The sequence below is a fragment of the Sciurus vulgaris genome (assembly GCF_902686455.1).
Source record: "Sciurus vulgaris genome assembly, chromosome: X".
In the NCBI taxonomy this organism is placed as follows: domain Eukaryota; kingdom Metazoa; phylum Chordata; class Mammalia; order Rodentia; family Sciuridae; genus Sciurus; species Sciurus vulgaris.
In genome coordinates, this window is record NC_136471.1 from 127,532,883 (window position 1) to 127,551,120 (window position 18,238).

Sequence of the window (18,238 nt, forward strand, 5' to 3'; positions counted from 1 at the left end):
TTGGCATAGTTATGCATTGGTAAGGTGGCCACTATGCCTAAGAGAGAAGGGACAGGAGGGCTTGTTAAGAGAGTTAGCCAGATCATGTGGCCATAGTGAGGACTCTGGCTTATTCTCTGAGTAAGATGGAGAGATGGTGAAGGTTAAAGCAGAGTGACATGATCTTATTTTTGTCTTAAAAGGAAATTCCTGTCTGTTGTCCTCCCTTTATTTCTTCTCCCTTTCCCACTGCCGTGTCCCTAAATCTTTCTCCTCAAGAAGCAGGGGTAGCCGGGTGCAGTGGTACACGCCTATAATCCCAGCAGCTTGGGAGGCTGAGACAAGAGAATTGTAAGTTCAAAGCCAGCTTCAGCAACTTAGCAAGGCCCTAAGCAACTCAGAGACTCTGTCTCTCTAAATAAAGTATAAAAAAGGACTGGGGATGCGATTCAGTGATTAGTTGCCCCTTATTTCAATCCCTGGGTTAGAAAAAAATAAAAAGCAGGGGTTGCTTTTGAAATGATTATCCATTGACTTTGGTAAACTCCTGGTTAGTCCTGATCCTCACTGATGAAGTGTCTTCTTGTTCTTATTTCCATCATTTTTGAGGAACTGAAACCTCTAATGAGACTTTAGTCTGCATGAGGTCTGACCAAGTTGTCCATTCTAGAAGCAGCCCTGTGCAGTGCACTTTTCACAAAGAACACCCCAGAGCTTTGCTTTCCTCCTTGAAGATATATTCACTTATTTATGAATCATTTGTGCCAATGTGATAATGTATTTTCTAAATTCTGGCTTGTAGTCTAAAAACATCAAATACACACTCCCCTCAGCTCAGGGGAAATATATTACTTGTTATTTTTAAAATGCATTTGCACCAGAGTAGGAAGAATGTATCTTTTCTCATGTGGGAACATGTGTGACAAAATGAAGGTAATTTTCCCTCCTTCAAAATGGAAATAAACACCTTTTCAATTGAATTATGGTGGACTATTTTTCAACCCAAGTATCTGTGGGGTCATTCAATCACACAAGATGTTGAGTCTCTTTGCAAATATTCTTAATGCTGTCTGCACAAGTTTGAGCCATTTCTCTTAGATATTTTCAATGTACGTATTCTATTGTATGTCCTCCTTTCCAATGTATTTTGTTGTGAAGGTGGGTCAATGGTACCATCATTTTTTACTTGGCAGGCTTTTCTTAGTGTAGATATAATGGAAGTTCATAGTCTGAGGAGTTAAGAAACAGACTATACTGGACACTTAACCTTTAATCTGATAGGTGATTTTGTTCATGACATTTAATTCATAAGTCTTCTGTTTATTTATTGATCAAAGGGTGGATATTGACTCTGTGATTTGGTCCCCTTGGATGAATGTTAGGATCAGATGCTTTTGTAGACATTAAAATATGTTATTTTCAAAACACTGTATGGGTATGAAGTTGTGGTATTAAGTTCTTTTTGTGACTTATGAAGAACATGTATTGCTCGAATAGTTGAAATTATATTTCAAAAATAAACCCAAGTTGGCAAAAGTAAGAAAAAGTTTAAAGCAGAAGTTGAAAGATTTTAAAAGAATATCTGGCAGACGTATGATTCAGACTCATCCCAGAAATTGGCTTCAGGCTTAAACTAGAGATGTGTAATACCTAAAAAAAATTCTGAATAGTTTTTTTTCTTTCCTAAAGCTGTGAATCATGTAATATGGAATTTTGTACTGTGTTTTGGTTAGAGCCTTCTTATTTGATATTAATGGAGTAAGTGAAATGTAAAATGATATTCATTTAATCTTTATTGGAAATTTTGCTTTCAGAATTTGGCAGTTCTGTTCAGTAGCATAGATGAGGAGCTTAATACTAACACTGTTTGGAAGGATTTTAAAACATTTACAGCTAGTCTGGTTTGCAGTATCTGTTTAGGACCAAGTTATTTGAGAATGCCATAAAGAGATTCAATCCTAAATCATTCTGATATATTCTTTCTTGTGTGTATGTGGTACTGGGGATGGAACCCAGGGGTGCTCTACCACTGAGCAACATCCCCAGCCCTTTTTATTTTTATTTTGAGACAGGGTCTTGCCCAGACTGAACTCAAACTTGCAACTCTCTTGTCTTAGCCACCAGAGTTGCTAGGTTTACATATGTGAATCACCATGCAGGGCCATTCTGATATTTTTGTTTTTGTTTTGCTTTTTTGATACCAGAAATTGAGCCCAGGGGTGCTCAACCACTGAGCCACATCCCCAACCCTTTTTATATTTTATTTAGAGATAGGATCTTGCTAAGTTGCTTAGGGCCTCGATAAGTTGCTGAGGCTGGCTTTGAACTTGTGATCCCCCTGCCTCAGTCTCCTGAGCTGCTTCTGTCACTGTGCCTGGCTCATTCTGATGTATTCCTAAAACCAAATGGTGGGAACTTAAAAATGTTTAAAAGACAAATCCCTCAGTAATTCTGATGTGAAAAATGGTGGCAATAGATGGTTACCTCATGTGATTTCTGCATGGGGGAAAATTTACATAACTTTGTCAATAGGCACAGCATAGCCTCTTTCACTAACATTTTCCTATTAACAGTACTAATATTCATTGGGCATTTAATCTTTGTCAGGCCTTGTGGAGAGCCCATGAAATCATAACCACTTTCTTTCAGAATCTTCCAGTCTGATGAAAACAGGTAGTAAGTTCTTCAAGCCATGATTTTACTCTTGAACTATTTTCCTCCAATTACTATTATGAAAAAAAAGTTTGAAATGAAATCTTAAGTAACATTACAGGAGAATTACCTCTTTCACAAGAGTATGCAGTACTCAGAGTATCTTCCCTGTGAGTTTATCTTATTTATATAATCCAAATTGGTGTATTTACAAGTTCTTCTCACTGAATATGGATGAAAACCATGCAAAAGTCAAGAATTCCTCTTGCTACCCAGGATGCCTTTATCTACTTGAGTGGCTCGCAGATATGCTTTTTGACTTTTTATTGGGGGGGTGCTGAATTGACTCTCCCAAATTTTATGGTGCACATATTGGTTAAATATGACCACTTAGCTTAAGATTTTTCTCCCCAAAATGCCTGTCAATCCTGCTATATGTAGTATCAGGGTTCTTCCTAGCATTCATAATGGGTCAGGTCCATTATGGGAAGCATTTTAACCTCGATTTTACTGTTTTGCAGTGGGAAGAAAAGAATTGAGAACAAAAACTTTACCTTATTTGCTTGGAAAGGAGTAAGCAATAAGAAAGAAATTAGTGTTTTAGGAGCGATACAAAAAGCATGGTATTAAACTTGCAGAGAGTATACATTCTGAAGCTTTCATTCAGATGGTAGCCAGTATTATTCATAAAAATAATAATTTATTATTTATCTCTTAGTCATTGAGAATTTATTATGTTTTTTAGTCATGTGTGATTTTACCTGTGTTTTTTCCCAGACTGCTTGAAGTTCTATGAAACAGGCACTATGTAGAGAACTCAGGTACCATATCCAAGAAAGGTACTGTTGATAGGTCCTGAGTTTGTCTCTGACTCTAAAATTCATATTTCTAACCACTATGAAATATTCTTATTTATGGAAGTTATTCATTATTTGAATAGGTCCAGAGTCATAAACATTGATTTGTGAATCTTTCTGAGAATGTTATGGTGGATATCTTTGGTTAAGGACATGCTATAAAGGATAAGAAGAGTTACCTCTACTTTCCTTGGATTTTCAGAATTTTGTTTTCATCTTAGAAATTGATTCCCAACAAAATCAGGATGGGTAGCTAGACCAGTTGATCTCAAGTTTCTTCTCACCCTAAGATTCTATTATCTCTCACTACCCTCAAAACATTTCCTTTTCTCATATAACGTACCCAGTTTTAGATTCTAATCATGATGCCCTTCCATTTCCCTATTTCTACAATGAGAATAACATACTTTTCTTTTTTCCTGGGAATATTATAAGCATCAATAATATAATAGCTATATAAGTGCTTCAAGTTTCTGAGGAAGACCAGATACAAAATCCAAGTTATTATTGTCATCTAAATGGTTTATGTTATAGAACAAAAATGGAAAGACTCTAGAGAAGTTTGTGGCACACTTAGCTTTATTGAAATTGAACAAATGCATTTTTAAATAACCCCTTTTACAGCACATGTAAAATTTAATTATTTCCTTATATTTTTACAGGTTGTCTTTTATCTGAGTAAGCAAAAATATGTCTTTTTTTTTTTTCTTACTTAAAACATGTAGCCAGGATTCAAACCACGTAGCTCTGGTACCAAAAAGGCAACGGGTTATGAAAATCACAGTACAATTTTAAAATTCTTTAAGTTTAATCAATAATATTTAAAATGATATTCACTTGGATTGACAGTAGAAATCATGGGTCAGTTAACATTAGGACTAGTAGTTTTATCTACAATGAAAGCAGAAATGGGAAGTTCAAGCTAATCTGAGCTACACCATTCAGGACACACCATCTCCATAAATACTGTGACCGAGTGGCTGCAATGGCTAAGTCACACTTGGGCACTTAACGTTGCACATAAATATAGCAAAAGCAAAAGATATATATGTATATATATTTATATAGTGCTAACTTGGATCTAAAATAAAAATCAGCATTTATTTTTGAAAGGGTACACTCTCAAATCAATGACACAATACACAATTCAAACTCCAAAATTACATCTAGGACAGAAAAAATAATATTAAAGTGCACACCTACACAGACCGTAAAGTACAAATCTGTTTTTTTGTCATTGGTGTTTATTTAGTTGTTGTTGTTGTTTTTGGATAAGTAGAAATAACTTATAACCCACAAAAGAATTTTTGGGTGAAACACTAATTGCAGACATTGTAAAGAACATAGCTCAGGAGGCTTGTTTTAAAAATGAGGCAGCATTTTCCTGAAAAAGTTTGGTCCTCAATTTACTATAGACTATTTGCTATGGTCAGATGGTAAGCATTTTCAGGGTATGTGTCTGTATGTGTTTTAAGCAAACTTTTCAGTACCAGAATTAGTCAAAACTAAACCAAACCAAACCAAAAAATAATCAGCCCTTGAGAACTTGACCCTGCATATCATGTCTGATTGATGCATCATCTGAAAGAACAATGCTTAAGACTATGAATGGGAATAATGCTTATGTGATTCTGCAACACCTTAGTTTTGTGCAAACAGCTTTCTTCATTGCCCATATAACTTATCTTTTTTTCCATGTAGGTGCCAGGAAACCCACCCCCATGATCTTCCCTCCCCCCTCCCTTAATCTTCTCCTCTGTCCAAGTGATATAAAGACAATTTCACTGTGTATTTACAAGCACAATAACTTAGGCAAGAAGGTCCCAGGGTCTGTAGGGCACATCTATTTCTTGTGGATATCTTCATGCCGAATGATCTTGTACGTGATCCAGTAAAAGATATTGAAAATTAGGAAGGCCAATGGAAAGGCAGCTCGAGATATTGTGTCAATCCTTTTTGCCCGGTCCACGAACTTCTTCTTGATAGCATCTGCATCTTTGGGGGGTTGTGGAAGTGGGTTGGCAGGTGTGGCCTTGACAGCTGTTCCATCTTTCACTTGCAGGCAATGACCCATCCCGTAACCACTGAAATTAAAACGACTTTCACGAGTAACATCTTCTTCCTGGTAAAATAATGACAGAGGAAGCACAGATTGGTTGTCAGCCAGATATGTTGGAAGAGGCTTAAAATCCTTTAAATGTAAAAGGATAAATCACAGTTAACTGGTGGTGTGGGAGGCTTTTGGAATGGGGAATTCCTATTCAAGTTCAACTCCATTATTCATGGAACAAATATGGTTCATTAACTTTCCAGGCTGAGAAATTAAGGGAAAGAATTATGATTTTTGTTGTCATTTTAATTAATTAACAAACAAATACCTATACTATATTCAGTACTTACTTTCCCAAAATCTAGTTTATGAATTCATATTTTTGAATAGACTGCTTTAAGTCTAGTTATCTAGATTCTAATATTACATTGTAAATCTACAAAGGGGACCATTCATCTATTCATTCATTAAAAAAGAAAAACATATCATTTACTCAGCCCCTGCTGTATGCCTAAACCTTAGTTAGGAAATTTTAGTATCATCGCCCATCCATAAACCAGTTTCTCCATTAACATTAGCTTTAATATTGTTAAGTCTAAGATGAATCCCTTAAAATGAAAACCATTTCTTCTCTGGCTCTCTAGTTTATCTCAGTTATATAGCAGAGATTAAATATTCATTACACCATGGCTAATTTTTCTAGTGTTGAATTTATTTTTAGTACCAGGGATTGAATTCAGAGGTACTCTACCACTGAGCCACATCCCCAGCCCTATTTTGTATTTTCTTTAGAGACAAGGTCTCACTGAGTTGCTCAGGGCCTCCCTAACTTGCTGAGGCTGACCTCCAACTTGCAATCCTCCTGCCTCAGTCTCCAGGGCCGCTGAGATTACAGGCGTGTGCCACCACACCTGGCTCTAGTGTTGACTTTTAACATTGATTCCTTAGCCAGTGAATCATCTCTACCATATTTAAAAATGTCATTGTGGGGCTGGGGATGTGTTTCAGTGGTTGAGTACTTGCCTTGGCATGCATGAGGCCCTGAGTTCAATCCCTAGTATCACAATAAATAAATAAATGTGTCATTTTAGCTGATGTGAGTGATATTTTGTGTTATTTCTACATGAATAAGATAAAAGACTGAAAATTATATTTATTTCCAGGTGTAAAGGGCAAATAGCCTTAGAGACATGTGTGGAATCTGGAAATATAGTTGGGTCAAAAGGGAAGTTGAATGGTGGGTTGAAAATGTGGTTGAAATGATCTACTTAGTACAAACTTAGTTCTTAATAGTTAAGAACTGAATCTTCTTTTGTAGTTAGATCACTGCCTTCCACAATATTATGCAACCCTTTGCTGTATGCTTTACCTTGCCAGATAATAATCATTGTCATGTTTCCCAAAACGTAAGAAACCTGCTATTTATTTTATTCCATCAATGTTAACTGCATGTCAGTAATACCTTCAGGCATAAAAGGTATCCCAAATACAGAACTTTTAATATAATATGAATGAAAGCTCAACTGTAACCCAACTGGTGGGGAAAGGACAAACTGTATCTTATATATTGGAATGAGTTTTGTAAGGAAGGTCAACAGAAGATCACAGTAGAGGTAAGGAAGGTGAGAAGAGGTATTTCAGTTAATTATACTTCATTCTGTGAAGAATGGGGAGTAAGAGAACATGTGGTTTAAAGAGAAGGGCAAAGGCTTTAGAATGGTTTGATTAGATTATAGTATATATGCTCAGATGGGTGACTGCACATCCCAGAAAGGAGGACAGATTGGCTTCCATGTGGATCACTTAGCTAGATTAGTAGCCAGGTGCTGCTGCTCTCTGTGGGAGGCACCTGCAGTCTGAAAAAGAAGAAGAGAGTTCAACAGAGTCCTTGGGGCCCTTTGTTTATTGACATTGCCTGCTGTGATTGGGTATCTCTGGTGAGGCCAGTCATAAACATGGCTGAATATTGCAATGCAATTTGACACTGATTTGAGTTGCTAAACACTCCATGTCACCCTTTGCCATGTAGATCTGGTCTCTATAAAAATCAGGGTAGAAAAAAAGAAGGCTCATTTACTTGATATAGTAGAAGTTCTTACTAATGAATGCATCTAGTGCTGCCAATAAAAAACATTATAACCTTTAATCAGTCCATTTATAATCACAAAAATCAAGCCAAAGCTCTTGTAAAAAGTAACTGTGAAACTACTACTTTATAAAGCCATCCCTGCAGTACTTTTATTTATCTTATACAAGTTTGTTCAAGGTACTCTCTCTCATTTCTAAATAAAATGTAATAAAGGATGTGTCACTCAGCAATTTATTGTTGAGTATTGATTCTATGGAAAACATTTTGCTAAGTTCAGGCAGACAGTTGATGAAGTTAGACAAGGGCTTCAGAATCCAGTGAAAGAGGGTAACCTAAATGCATTATCATATAAGGAAGATGGCAAAGAATACTCAGTCTAACATCTGAGTATTCCCCCTCGTACAGCTATATAAGCTCAATAATGAAGACTAAAATAAGACTCAGATTCAAATATTAAATCTATTTTCTTTTAAAATGTGAATGATATGTTTTACGGAAACAAAACTTTCAAATTAGTAAAGTTTTATAAAATGTGGAATCAATAGATATATTAATCACTACAGTGTTATCATGACCATCCAAAAATTTATTCAGCGCTTAGCAAGAAAGTAAGCAAACAGGTCATTAGGAGGAGGGGCATTGCTTGTGATATGGGTTATACACAGTCTTGAACATTTTAAAAACTATGAATTGGTAATTAGATCTCAACAAGTGTGAGGGTGAAGTAAAAATGGTGTTAGTTTCTTTAGCAAAGAGGGATCTGTAAGGTATAAAGCCACCTTTCTCTCCTGTTACAGGAATTTCCTGCCTCCCAACCACCTGTCAATCTGCATTCCGCCCATCTCTCCCATTACAGGAATTTCTGGCTTACTCTGCCATAATCTTCCTGCCTCCCACGTTACGTTCTAATATGTCATTGGTCCATCAGTCAGTTTGTAAGAATTCTCCTCCACGATTGGTTCCTCCTAGCCCATGAAATTCCAATATCTGAGAGAAACCATGTGCCATGTTCTCTCTTTTCTTCTTTCCTTTTCCCCCAGCTGATGTGAATCGTCCGCATAAAATAAAGTTCCTTGTGTGAGACCTCGTGTCTGCCGAGTGTTTTTCTGGGAGCTATTGACGAGCCACAACTGCCCCTAACAGGATCCACATTGGGAATTCAAATATTTGGGTACTAGGCCTGACTCTAATGCTATTAAACTATGTTGATCTTAGGCAAATTACTTATTTTTTTCAAGACCTTCAGGGACCTCATGCCAAAAATTTCCAGCATGCCCTCAAGTAGTGGGTATCAGTTTGGGTTGTTGGAGAACTTTAAAAAAATAATACACACACTTACAAACACATGCACACACATACTTGCTTCTTCTCCAATCCTCTTTCAGACCAAAGGAATCAGAAGCCATGGAGATGAGAATTTAGTATCTTCAGTTTTAACAATCCAGTGACCTCAAAGAGTTCTAATGCCCCTCTCTAAAATGCAGAACCTATTCTATATTATTAAATCTAAACTTAAGTTTCAAATGGAAACAACCACTCAACATACATTTCCCCTTATATACCTAAGTTTATTGTACTTTTTTCTTTCCATATTAGTAGAATCTTGCAAATTAATGTTCTCACATTTAAAAACATTTAGAAACTCTTTATTAAGCATATAGTTCACTGTTTGAATGAGATAAGATTATTTTAAATTCTTGAGCCCCTAAAGAAATACCAAGTGTAGTACCTTATTATCAGCACATGAAACAAAAGGAAACCTAAATATACGCATCAAATGTTTATTTTCAGACTGACTCATTCATTTAGTTTCTATAGCCTTTCCCCCACATACTGTGAATGGACAGCTGAAGAGATTAACTCATTCAATTAACTAGAGCTAGAATAGAAAGATGTTAGGTTAGAATATCATTATTTTATACAATAAACTGTGGGTGCTTAATAAACGTTTGCTGAATAGTGAGCAGAATGGAATTTTAAGGTGTTCCCTATAGTTGAAAATGCTTTCCTCATTCATTCAACAGAATTTTAAATCATCTTCTGAGCATAGTTACAGGTAATTAAATCAATTCTTTAAAACTCTCCACCACAAAAATAAATCTGTTGTAATAGAAATTATCCATTTAATTTCTCATATGTAGGAGCTATGAATGCTAGTTAAGGGTCTTCTTATTTACCATTATGAATCATTCAATGCCTTTTAAATATAGAAGCTTAAATTATCTACATCAAAGGGTATGGTTTTGATTCAGAAAACATAACTGCAACCAATTTGAATATTTTGTATTACATTGAATGACTAAATGCCTTTCTAGCAGGTTTAGAATAAAATGTTATGGTAGTATGGCATGATTCCTATATGAGGATAAAATGAAGATGGCTTTGGGTCATGAATAAACTGAAGCTAAAATAAAGAAGAATCTATAGGCACAGCTTAGTTGAGGATATTCATAGGGAGAGTTCAATCTTCCCAGTAAGGAAAGAATTTTAGGTGTATGTTTCCAGTTTTCTAATAAACGAGAAGCCCAATTAGTTAATTATTTCTTCTGATCCACCATCTTCATTAAGTAAGCAATAAACACTTTAACTGACCTGTTTTGTTATTCAGTGATTTGTTAAATTCCTACAGAAAATGAATCTTCTGGTCAAAGTTTTAATGCATGTAATTTCTATATCCCACTTAGATAAGATCTCCTCAGATCCTGTGTTCTGTAGGAACACTGCCATGGCACTATGTAATTCACTTGAGATTATCTACTTTAATTCATTTTGTACATCAGTTTTACTTATTTTAAAATGTATTCATTTAGTGTTTGGAATAACTCCTGTCTAGATGTGAAATTAGACCTAAAACTCACTAGAATTTTATTTATTTATTTATTTATTTATTTATTTATTTATTTATTTATTTATTAAATATCTTCTTAGTTGTAGGTGGACAAAATATCTTTATATTTATGTGGTACTGAGGATCGAACCCAGTGCCTCATGTGTGCTAGGCAAGTGTGCTACCACGGAGCCACAAGCCCAGCCCCAGAATTTTATTGTAGTGAATTGTTTGTTATAAGAAATGGTTTCGACCCCCATGCCAAGGTTGGACGCCACTGCTGAGTGAGCCAGCCTGCCTGCACCTCAAACTGAGGTCGGACGCCATCGCGCAGCTAGCTGGCCCCCCAGACCCCCACACTGAGGTTGGACACCATCGCTGAGCCTGCCTGCCTGCCCCCCTACTGCTAAAGGACATTGCACTTGCCTCTGTACTGACTCAGCACACCCTCGCTGGGGCTCCCCAGCTTCTTCGGAGGCTGGTACAGGCATTTTGAATTATTCCCGAGGGAGTGGCCATCATCATTAGAAGGGTGGCTCCCTTCCTGAGACACCTACAGGAGACTGGAGGCCCTTTGACAGGACTCAGGATCAAGAAGAGGAGGTATTGAGAGACTCGGGACCAACTCAGAGCCAACAGGTGAGTCTGCCCAATGCGTGAGGTTCCCTGGATGGGTCAGTAGTCCCAGAATGCAGGGAACTTCATGGAGTAGAGTGGCCCAGTGAGACTCCCCAACTGAAGCCATGAACCCGGACAACTGGGAGCATTGTAGAGGAGGGACACCCAGCAAGAGGCTTTGGTGCAGAGTGAGGGTCCCAGGCCTGGGCGGTAGGTCCGAACCCCAGGGAACGTCATAGAGGAGGGCCGCTCAGAGAGAGAGTCCCTCGCAGAGCCAGGCCCCCAAGCCCAGGCGGTAATTCTGGGCCCCAGTGAACATCGCAGAGGAGGGCTGCCCAAGCCAGGTGGTCGTTCTGAACTGAAGGGAACTTCTTGGAGAATAGCTGCCCAGCGAGATGACCCCACCGGGTGAGTCTTCCCTGCCAGATGAGGCTTTACCACCAGGGTGGTAGAACCAGAGACCCGGGTCCAGACCAGCTATGCTCCAGCCTGCAGTCTAGTACCCCTTTTGACTGACTATCAGTCAACAAATGTAGGCGCCACTTCCACCAGCAGGAAATATACCCCACCTGAAGGCCAACACCCCTAGAGGGGCAGCTTCCTTGTGTATCACTGCATTATCAAGTTCCTCCAAGACTTCAGGCTACTGAAGGCTAGGAGGTGAGTTATTGGAAATCTACAGGGACACTATAAATCAATAGAGGAAATCTGCAATATCTCAGAGTTTCACTACTAGAGGGGTAGATACCTGACCAGTATGAGAAAACAAGGGAAGAAAATGTCCCAAACAAACCTAGATGCTACATCAATAAAATCCAATGACAGCATGACAGAAGAAATGTCAGAAAGGGAGTTCAGAATGTATAGAATTAAAATGATCAGAGAAGTAAATAATGAGATGAAAGAGCAAATGCAGGCTTTGAATGATCGCACACTCAACAGTTAAAAGAGCAAATACAGGAAGCAAAAGATCATTTCAATAAAGAGTTAGAGATACTGAAAAAAAACCAAACAGAAATCCTTGAAATGAAGGAAACAATAAACCAAGTTAAAAACTCTATAGAAAGCATAACCAATAGGATAGAGCACCTGGAAGACAGAACCTCAGACATTGAAGACAAAATATTTAATCTTGAAAACAAAGTTGACCAAACAGAGAAGATGGTAAGAAATCATGAACAGAAGCTCCGAGAATTATGGGATATCATGAAAAGGCCAAATTTAAGAATTATTGGGATTGAGGAAGGCTTAGAGAAACAAACCAAAGGAATGAACAATCTATTCAATGAAATAATATCAGAAAATTTCCCAAATCTGAAGAATGAAATGGAAAACCAAGTACAAGAGGCTTATAGGACTCCACATATACAAAATTACAACAGACCCACACCAAGACACATTATTATGAAAATACCTAACATACAAAATAAAGACAGAATTTTAAAGGCTATAAGAGAAAAGAACCAAATTAAATTCAGGGGGAAACCAATACAGATATCAGCAGATTTTTCAATCCAGACCCTAAAAGTTAGAAGGGCCTGGAACAACATTTTTCAAGCTCTAAAAGAAAACGGATGCCAACCAAGAATCTTACACCTAGCAAAACTTACCTTTAGATTTGACGACGAAATAAAATCCTTCCATGATAAACAAAAGCTAAAAGAATTTACGAAAAGAGAGCCGGCACTACAGAACATTCTCAGCAAAATATTCCATGAGGAAAAGATAAAATACAAAGATGTAAATGAGCAAAGGGAGGAGCTACCCTAAAGGAATAGCCAAATAAAGGTGAAACCAAGTCATGTCAAAATATAAAAATGAGCCAAATGACCGGGAATACAAATCATATCTCAATCATAACCCTGAATGTTAATGGCCTGAACTCATCAGTCAAAAGACACAAACTGGCAGATTGGATTAAAAAGAAAGATCCAACAATATGCTGCCTGCAAGAGACTCATCTCATAGAAAGAGATACCCACAGACTAAAGGTGAAAGGATGGGGAAAATATACCATGCACATGGACACAGCAAAAAAGCCGGAGTATCCATCCTCATATCAGTTAATGTGGACTTCAAACCAAAGTTAGTCAGAAGGGATAAAGAAGGACATTTCATACTGCTTAAGGGAAGCATAAATCAGCAAGACATAACAATCATAAATATCTATGCCCCAAACAGTGGCTCGTCCATGTACATCAAACAAATCCTTCTCAAGTCCAGAAATCAAATGGACCACAACACAATAATACTAGGTGATTTTAACACACCTCTCTCACCACTGGATAGATTTTCCAAAAACAATTGAACAAAGAAACCATAGATGTCAATAACACAATCAATAATTTAGACTTAACCGACTTATATAAAAGATACCATCCAACAACAGCGATACACTTACTTCTCAGGAGCACATGGATCCTTCTCTAAAATAGAACATATTCCGTGCCACAAAGCTAATGTTAGCAAATAGAAGAAGATAGAGATACTACCTTGTATTCTGTCAGATCATAATGGATTGAAATGAGAAATAAATGACAGAATAAAAAACAGAAACTTCTCCAATACCTGGAGATTAAATAATACACTATTATATGATGAATGGATAACAGAAGACATGAGGAGGGAGATAAAAAAAATTCTTAGAGGTAAACGAGAACAAAGATACATCATATTAAAATCTCTGGGACACTATGAAAGCAGTACTTAGAGGAAGATTTATTTCATGCAGCACATTCAATAAAAGAAGAAAAAATCAACAAATAAACGACCTAAGACTACAGCTCAAAGCCCTAGAAAAAGAACAGAGCAGCACCAAAAGTAGTAAAAGACAGGAAATAGTTAAACTCAGAGCTGAAATCAACGAAATAGAAACAAAAGAAACAATACAAAAAATTGACAAAATAAATAGTTGGTTCTTTGAAAAGTAAACAAAATTGATAAACCCTTAGTGACACTAACAAAGAGAAGGACAGAGAAAACTCAAATTACTAAAATTTGGAATGAACAAGGAAAAATCACAACAGTCACAAGTGAAATAACAAAACATAATTAGAAGCTATTTTGAAAATCTATACTCCAACAAAATAGAAAATCTCAAAGACATCAACAGGTTTCTAGAGTCATATGAATTACCCAAACTGAACCAGGAGGACATACACAATTTACATAGATGAATTTCAAGTAATGAAATAGAAGAAGTCATCAATAGCCTACCAACAAAGAAAAGTCCAGGACCAGATGGGTTCTCAGCCGAGTTCTACAAAACATTTAAAGAAGAGCTCATTCCAATACTCCTCAAAGTATTCCATGAAATAGAAGAGGAGGGAATCCTCCCAAACTCATTCTATGAAGCCAATATCACTCTGATCCTTAAACCAGACAGAGACACATCAAGGAAAGAAAATTTCAGACCAATATCCTTAATGAACATTGATGCAAAAATTCTCAACAAAATCTTAGCAAATTGCATACAAAAACATATTAAAAAGATAGTGCACCACGATCAAGTGGGTTTTATCCCAGGGATGCAAGGTTGGTTCAACATTTGGAAATCAATAAACATCATTCATCATATCAACAGACTTAAAGTCAAGAATCACATGATTATTCCGATAGATGGAGAAAAAGCATTTGATAAAATACAGCATCCCTTCATGCTCAAAACACTAGAAAAAATAGGGATAGTGGGAATATTCCTTAACATTGTAAAGGCCATCTATGCTTAGCCCATGGCCAATATCATTCTAAATGGTGAAAAACTGAAAGCATTCCCCCTAAAAACTGGAACAAGGCAGGGACGCCCCCTTTTACCACTTCTATTCAACATTGTCCTTGAAACTCTAGCCAGAGCAATTAGACAGACCAAAGAAATTAAAGGGATACGAATAGGAAAAGAAGAACTCAAACTATCCCTGTTTGCAGATGACATGATTATATAGTTAGAGGAACCGGGAAATTGCACCAGAAAACTTTTAGAACTCATAAGTGAATTCAGTAAAGTAGCAGGATATAAGATCAATGATCATAAATCCAATGCATTTTTATACATAAGTGATGAATCTTCAGAAAGAGAAGTTAGGAAAACTACCCCATTCACAATAGCTTAAAAAAAATAAAATACTTGGGAATCAATCTAACAAAAGAGGTGAAAGACCTCTACAATGAGAACTGCAGAACACTAAAAAAAGAAATTAAAGAAGACCTTAGAAGATGGAAAGGTCTCCCGTGTTTTGGATAGGCAGTATTAATATTGTCAAAATGGCCATACTACCAAAAGTGCTATACAGATTCAATGCAATTCCAATTAAAATCCCAATAACATTCCTTACAGAAATAGAGCAAGCAATCATGAAATTCATCTGGAAGAATAAGAAACCCAGAATAGCTAAAGCAATCCTTAGCAGGAAGAGTGAAGCAGGGGGTATTGCAATACCAGGATTTCAACTATACTACAAAGCAATAGTAATAAAAACAGCATGGTATTGGTATCAAAATAGGTAGATCAATGGTACAGAATAGAGGATAGAGACACAAACCCAAATAAATACAATTTTCTCATACTAGACAAAGGAGCCAAAAATATCCAATGGAGAAAAGATAGCCTCTTCAATAAATGGTGGTGGGAAAAGTGGAAATCCATATGTAGCAGCATGAAACTAAATCCCTGTTTCTCACCCTGCACAAAAATCAACTCAAAATGCATCAAGAACCTTTGAATCAGACCAGAGACTCTGCATCTTATAGAACAAAGTGTAGCTCCAAATCTTCATCATGTCAGCTTAGGATCACAGTTCCTTAACAGGACTCCCATAGCACAAGAAATAAAAGCAAAAATCAATAACTGGGATAGATTCAAACTAAAAAACTTTCTCTCAGCAAAGGAAACTATCAGTAATGTGAAGAGAGAGCCTACAGAGTGGGAGAAAATCTTTGCCACTCATACTTCAGAGAGAGCACTAATTTCCAGAATATATAAAGAATTCAAAAAACTACACCAAGAATACAAATAACCCAATCAACAAATGGGCTAAGGAAATGAACAGACACTTCACAGAAGAAGACGTACAAGCAATCAACTGATATATGAAAAAATGTTCAACATCTCTAGTAATAAGAGAAATGCAAATCAAAATTACCCTAAGATTCCCTCTCGCCCCAATTAGAATGGTGATTATCAAGAACACAAGCAACAATAGGTGTTGGCGAGGATGTGGGGAAAAAGGTACTCTCATACATTGCTGGTGGGGTTGCAAATTAGTGCAGCCACTCTGGAAAACACTGTGGAGATTCCTTAGAAAACTTGGTATGGAACCACTGTTTGACTCAGCTATCCCACTCCTTGGCCTTTACCCAAAGGACTTAAAATCAGCATACTACAGAGTTACAGCCACATCAATGTTCATAACTACTCAATAACTACTCAATTCACAATAGCCGGATTGTGGAACCAACCAACCTAGATGCCCTTTAATTGGTGAATGGATAAAGAAATATAATGGAATATTACTCAGCCATAAAGAATTATAAAATCATGGCATTTGCAGGCAAATGGATGAAATTGGAGAATATCGTGCTAAGTGAGATAAGCCAATCTCAAAAAACCAAAGGACGAATGATCTCAGTGATAAGCAGATGATGACACATAATGTGGGTGGGAGGGAGGCAAGTATGGAGGAAGGAGGGACTTTATAGAGGCAAAAAGGGGTGGGAATGGTGGGGGGAGGAAAACAATAACAGAATGAATCAAAAACTATTACCCTAGGTAAATGTATGATTACACAAATGGTATGCCTCTACTTCATGTACAAACAGAAACAAGATGTATCCCATTTTTTTTTTACAATAAAAATACCTTTTAAAAAATCTAATGGAAAAAAATGATTTCAATATAATTAAGGACATGGTACATATGAAACAAAGGTTTTAGTTTATCCCATATCATGGGTTTTTCTCTCATGCCCTAACAGGGACTAAATAAAGGATTCTTAAAAAACAACACAGGGGAAAGTTCTTTCCATTTCATCTCTCATCCAGATTCTTTGATTAAATTGAGTCTCCCTTCTGTTAGGAACAGGAAATCGCTCAGTAGGAATTAAAGGTTGTAGTGAGCCTTAGTCAATGAAAAGTTGCCTCTAGCAAATTATGACTGGGTGATGTTTATCCATAAAGATGACCATTTCTGTCACCAGCCCATTTTACTATTCTTTGTAAGTGTGCATTTAATATTGGAAGTCTTGATAGTAGAGGTAAATATGTTTTCATGTGGGAGAGAAATTAATTGTTGTGCCAATTGGTTGGTCTGTGGCAGAATATATTTGTCAAAGATGGCCTCTACCATAGCTCCCATCCACATTTTTTCTTCATTGTGACTTTGAAGCTCCTCCTACTGAGAGTTGGGAGTCTTTTTCCCTTCACTTTGAACCTGGGCAGGTTTGTGTCTTGTTTGTAACTACCATAATGCAGTGGGGTAACACTTCAATGCTTCCAATGCTAGTTCACAAAAGGTGACATAGGACTATAGACTTTGCTTTGCTTATTGGCCACCATACTGGAAGGAAGCCAAGCCACATGGAAAGGCCATGTGTAGGTATTCTAATTAGCCGTTCTAGTCTTATAATTTTCCCAATCCAGGTACCAGATATGTGAGTGAACAAATTTATGGATGACTAACTCCCAGCTATCAAGTAATAATCAGGCTTTTAATCTTCTAGCTGAGACCTCAGACATTATATAGCAGAGACAAGTCATTCCCACTTTGCACTTTCCAAATTCCAAAGCATAAGAAGATATTGGTTGTTTTGTGCCATTAAATGTGAAGTGATTTATTATGCACAGTTACTGGAAGAGGGGTTTTGAGTCATCATTGTACCAAAGTTTATACTTCCAATAGCTAGGTATCCAAACCTAGAATCCCTGGAATAAATTAAGATAAGAAATATTATAAGTGTATAGGATTGAATGTGCTCCTGATTGAATGCTGGCTTTTTCAATTTAAAAGTAGAAGTAAAAATGCATTCAAGTACATGTTGGTGAAAAACACAGTAAGCCATGCAGGGTAATCTGGCCAATGGTCCTTTTTGAAATGAGCAGTTTATATCCTCTCTTATCATCTGAGATACAGTTTCACTGCCTCAGGCTTCAATATCCACCCTACTATGGGAATC

The 18,238-nt window shown here is 36.9% G+C and overlaps 1 protein-coding gene across 4 annotated transcripts in view; it reads right to left on the reverse strand.

The window, feature by feature from the left end:
* Window positions 1–5,247: 5,247 nt before the first annotated feature.
* GLRA2 (glycine receptor alpha 2) overlaps window positions 5,248–18,238 on the reverse strand; it is a 204,369-nt gene continuing 191,378 nt past the window's right edge. For all 4 annotated transcript variants that reach the window (XM_079123212.1, XM_079123213.1, XM_079123215.1 and 1 more), the window contains one exon: window positions 5,248–5,610. In XM_079123212.1, the coding sequence (XP_078979338.1) occupies window positions 5,332–5,610 (279 nt within the window). In that variant the 3' untranslated portion in view covers window positions 5,248–5,331. The remainder of the gene's footprint in view (window positions 5,611–18,238) is intronic.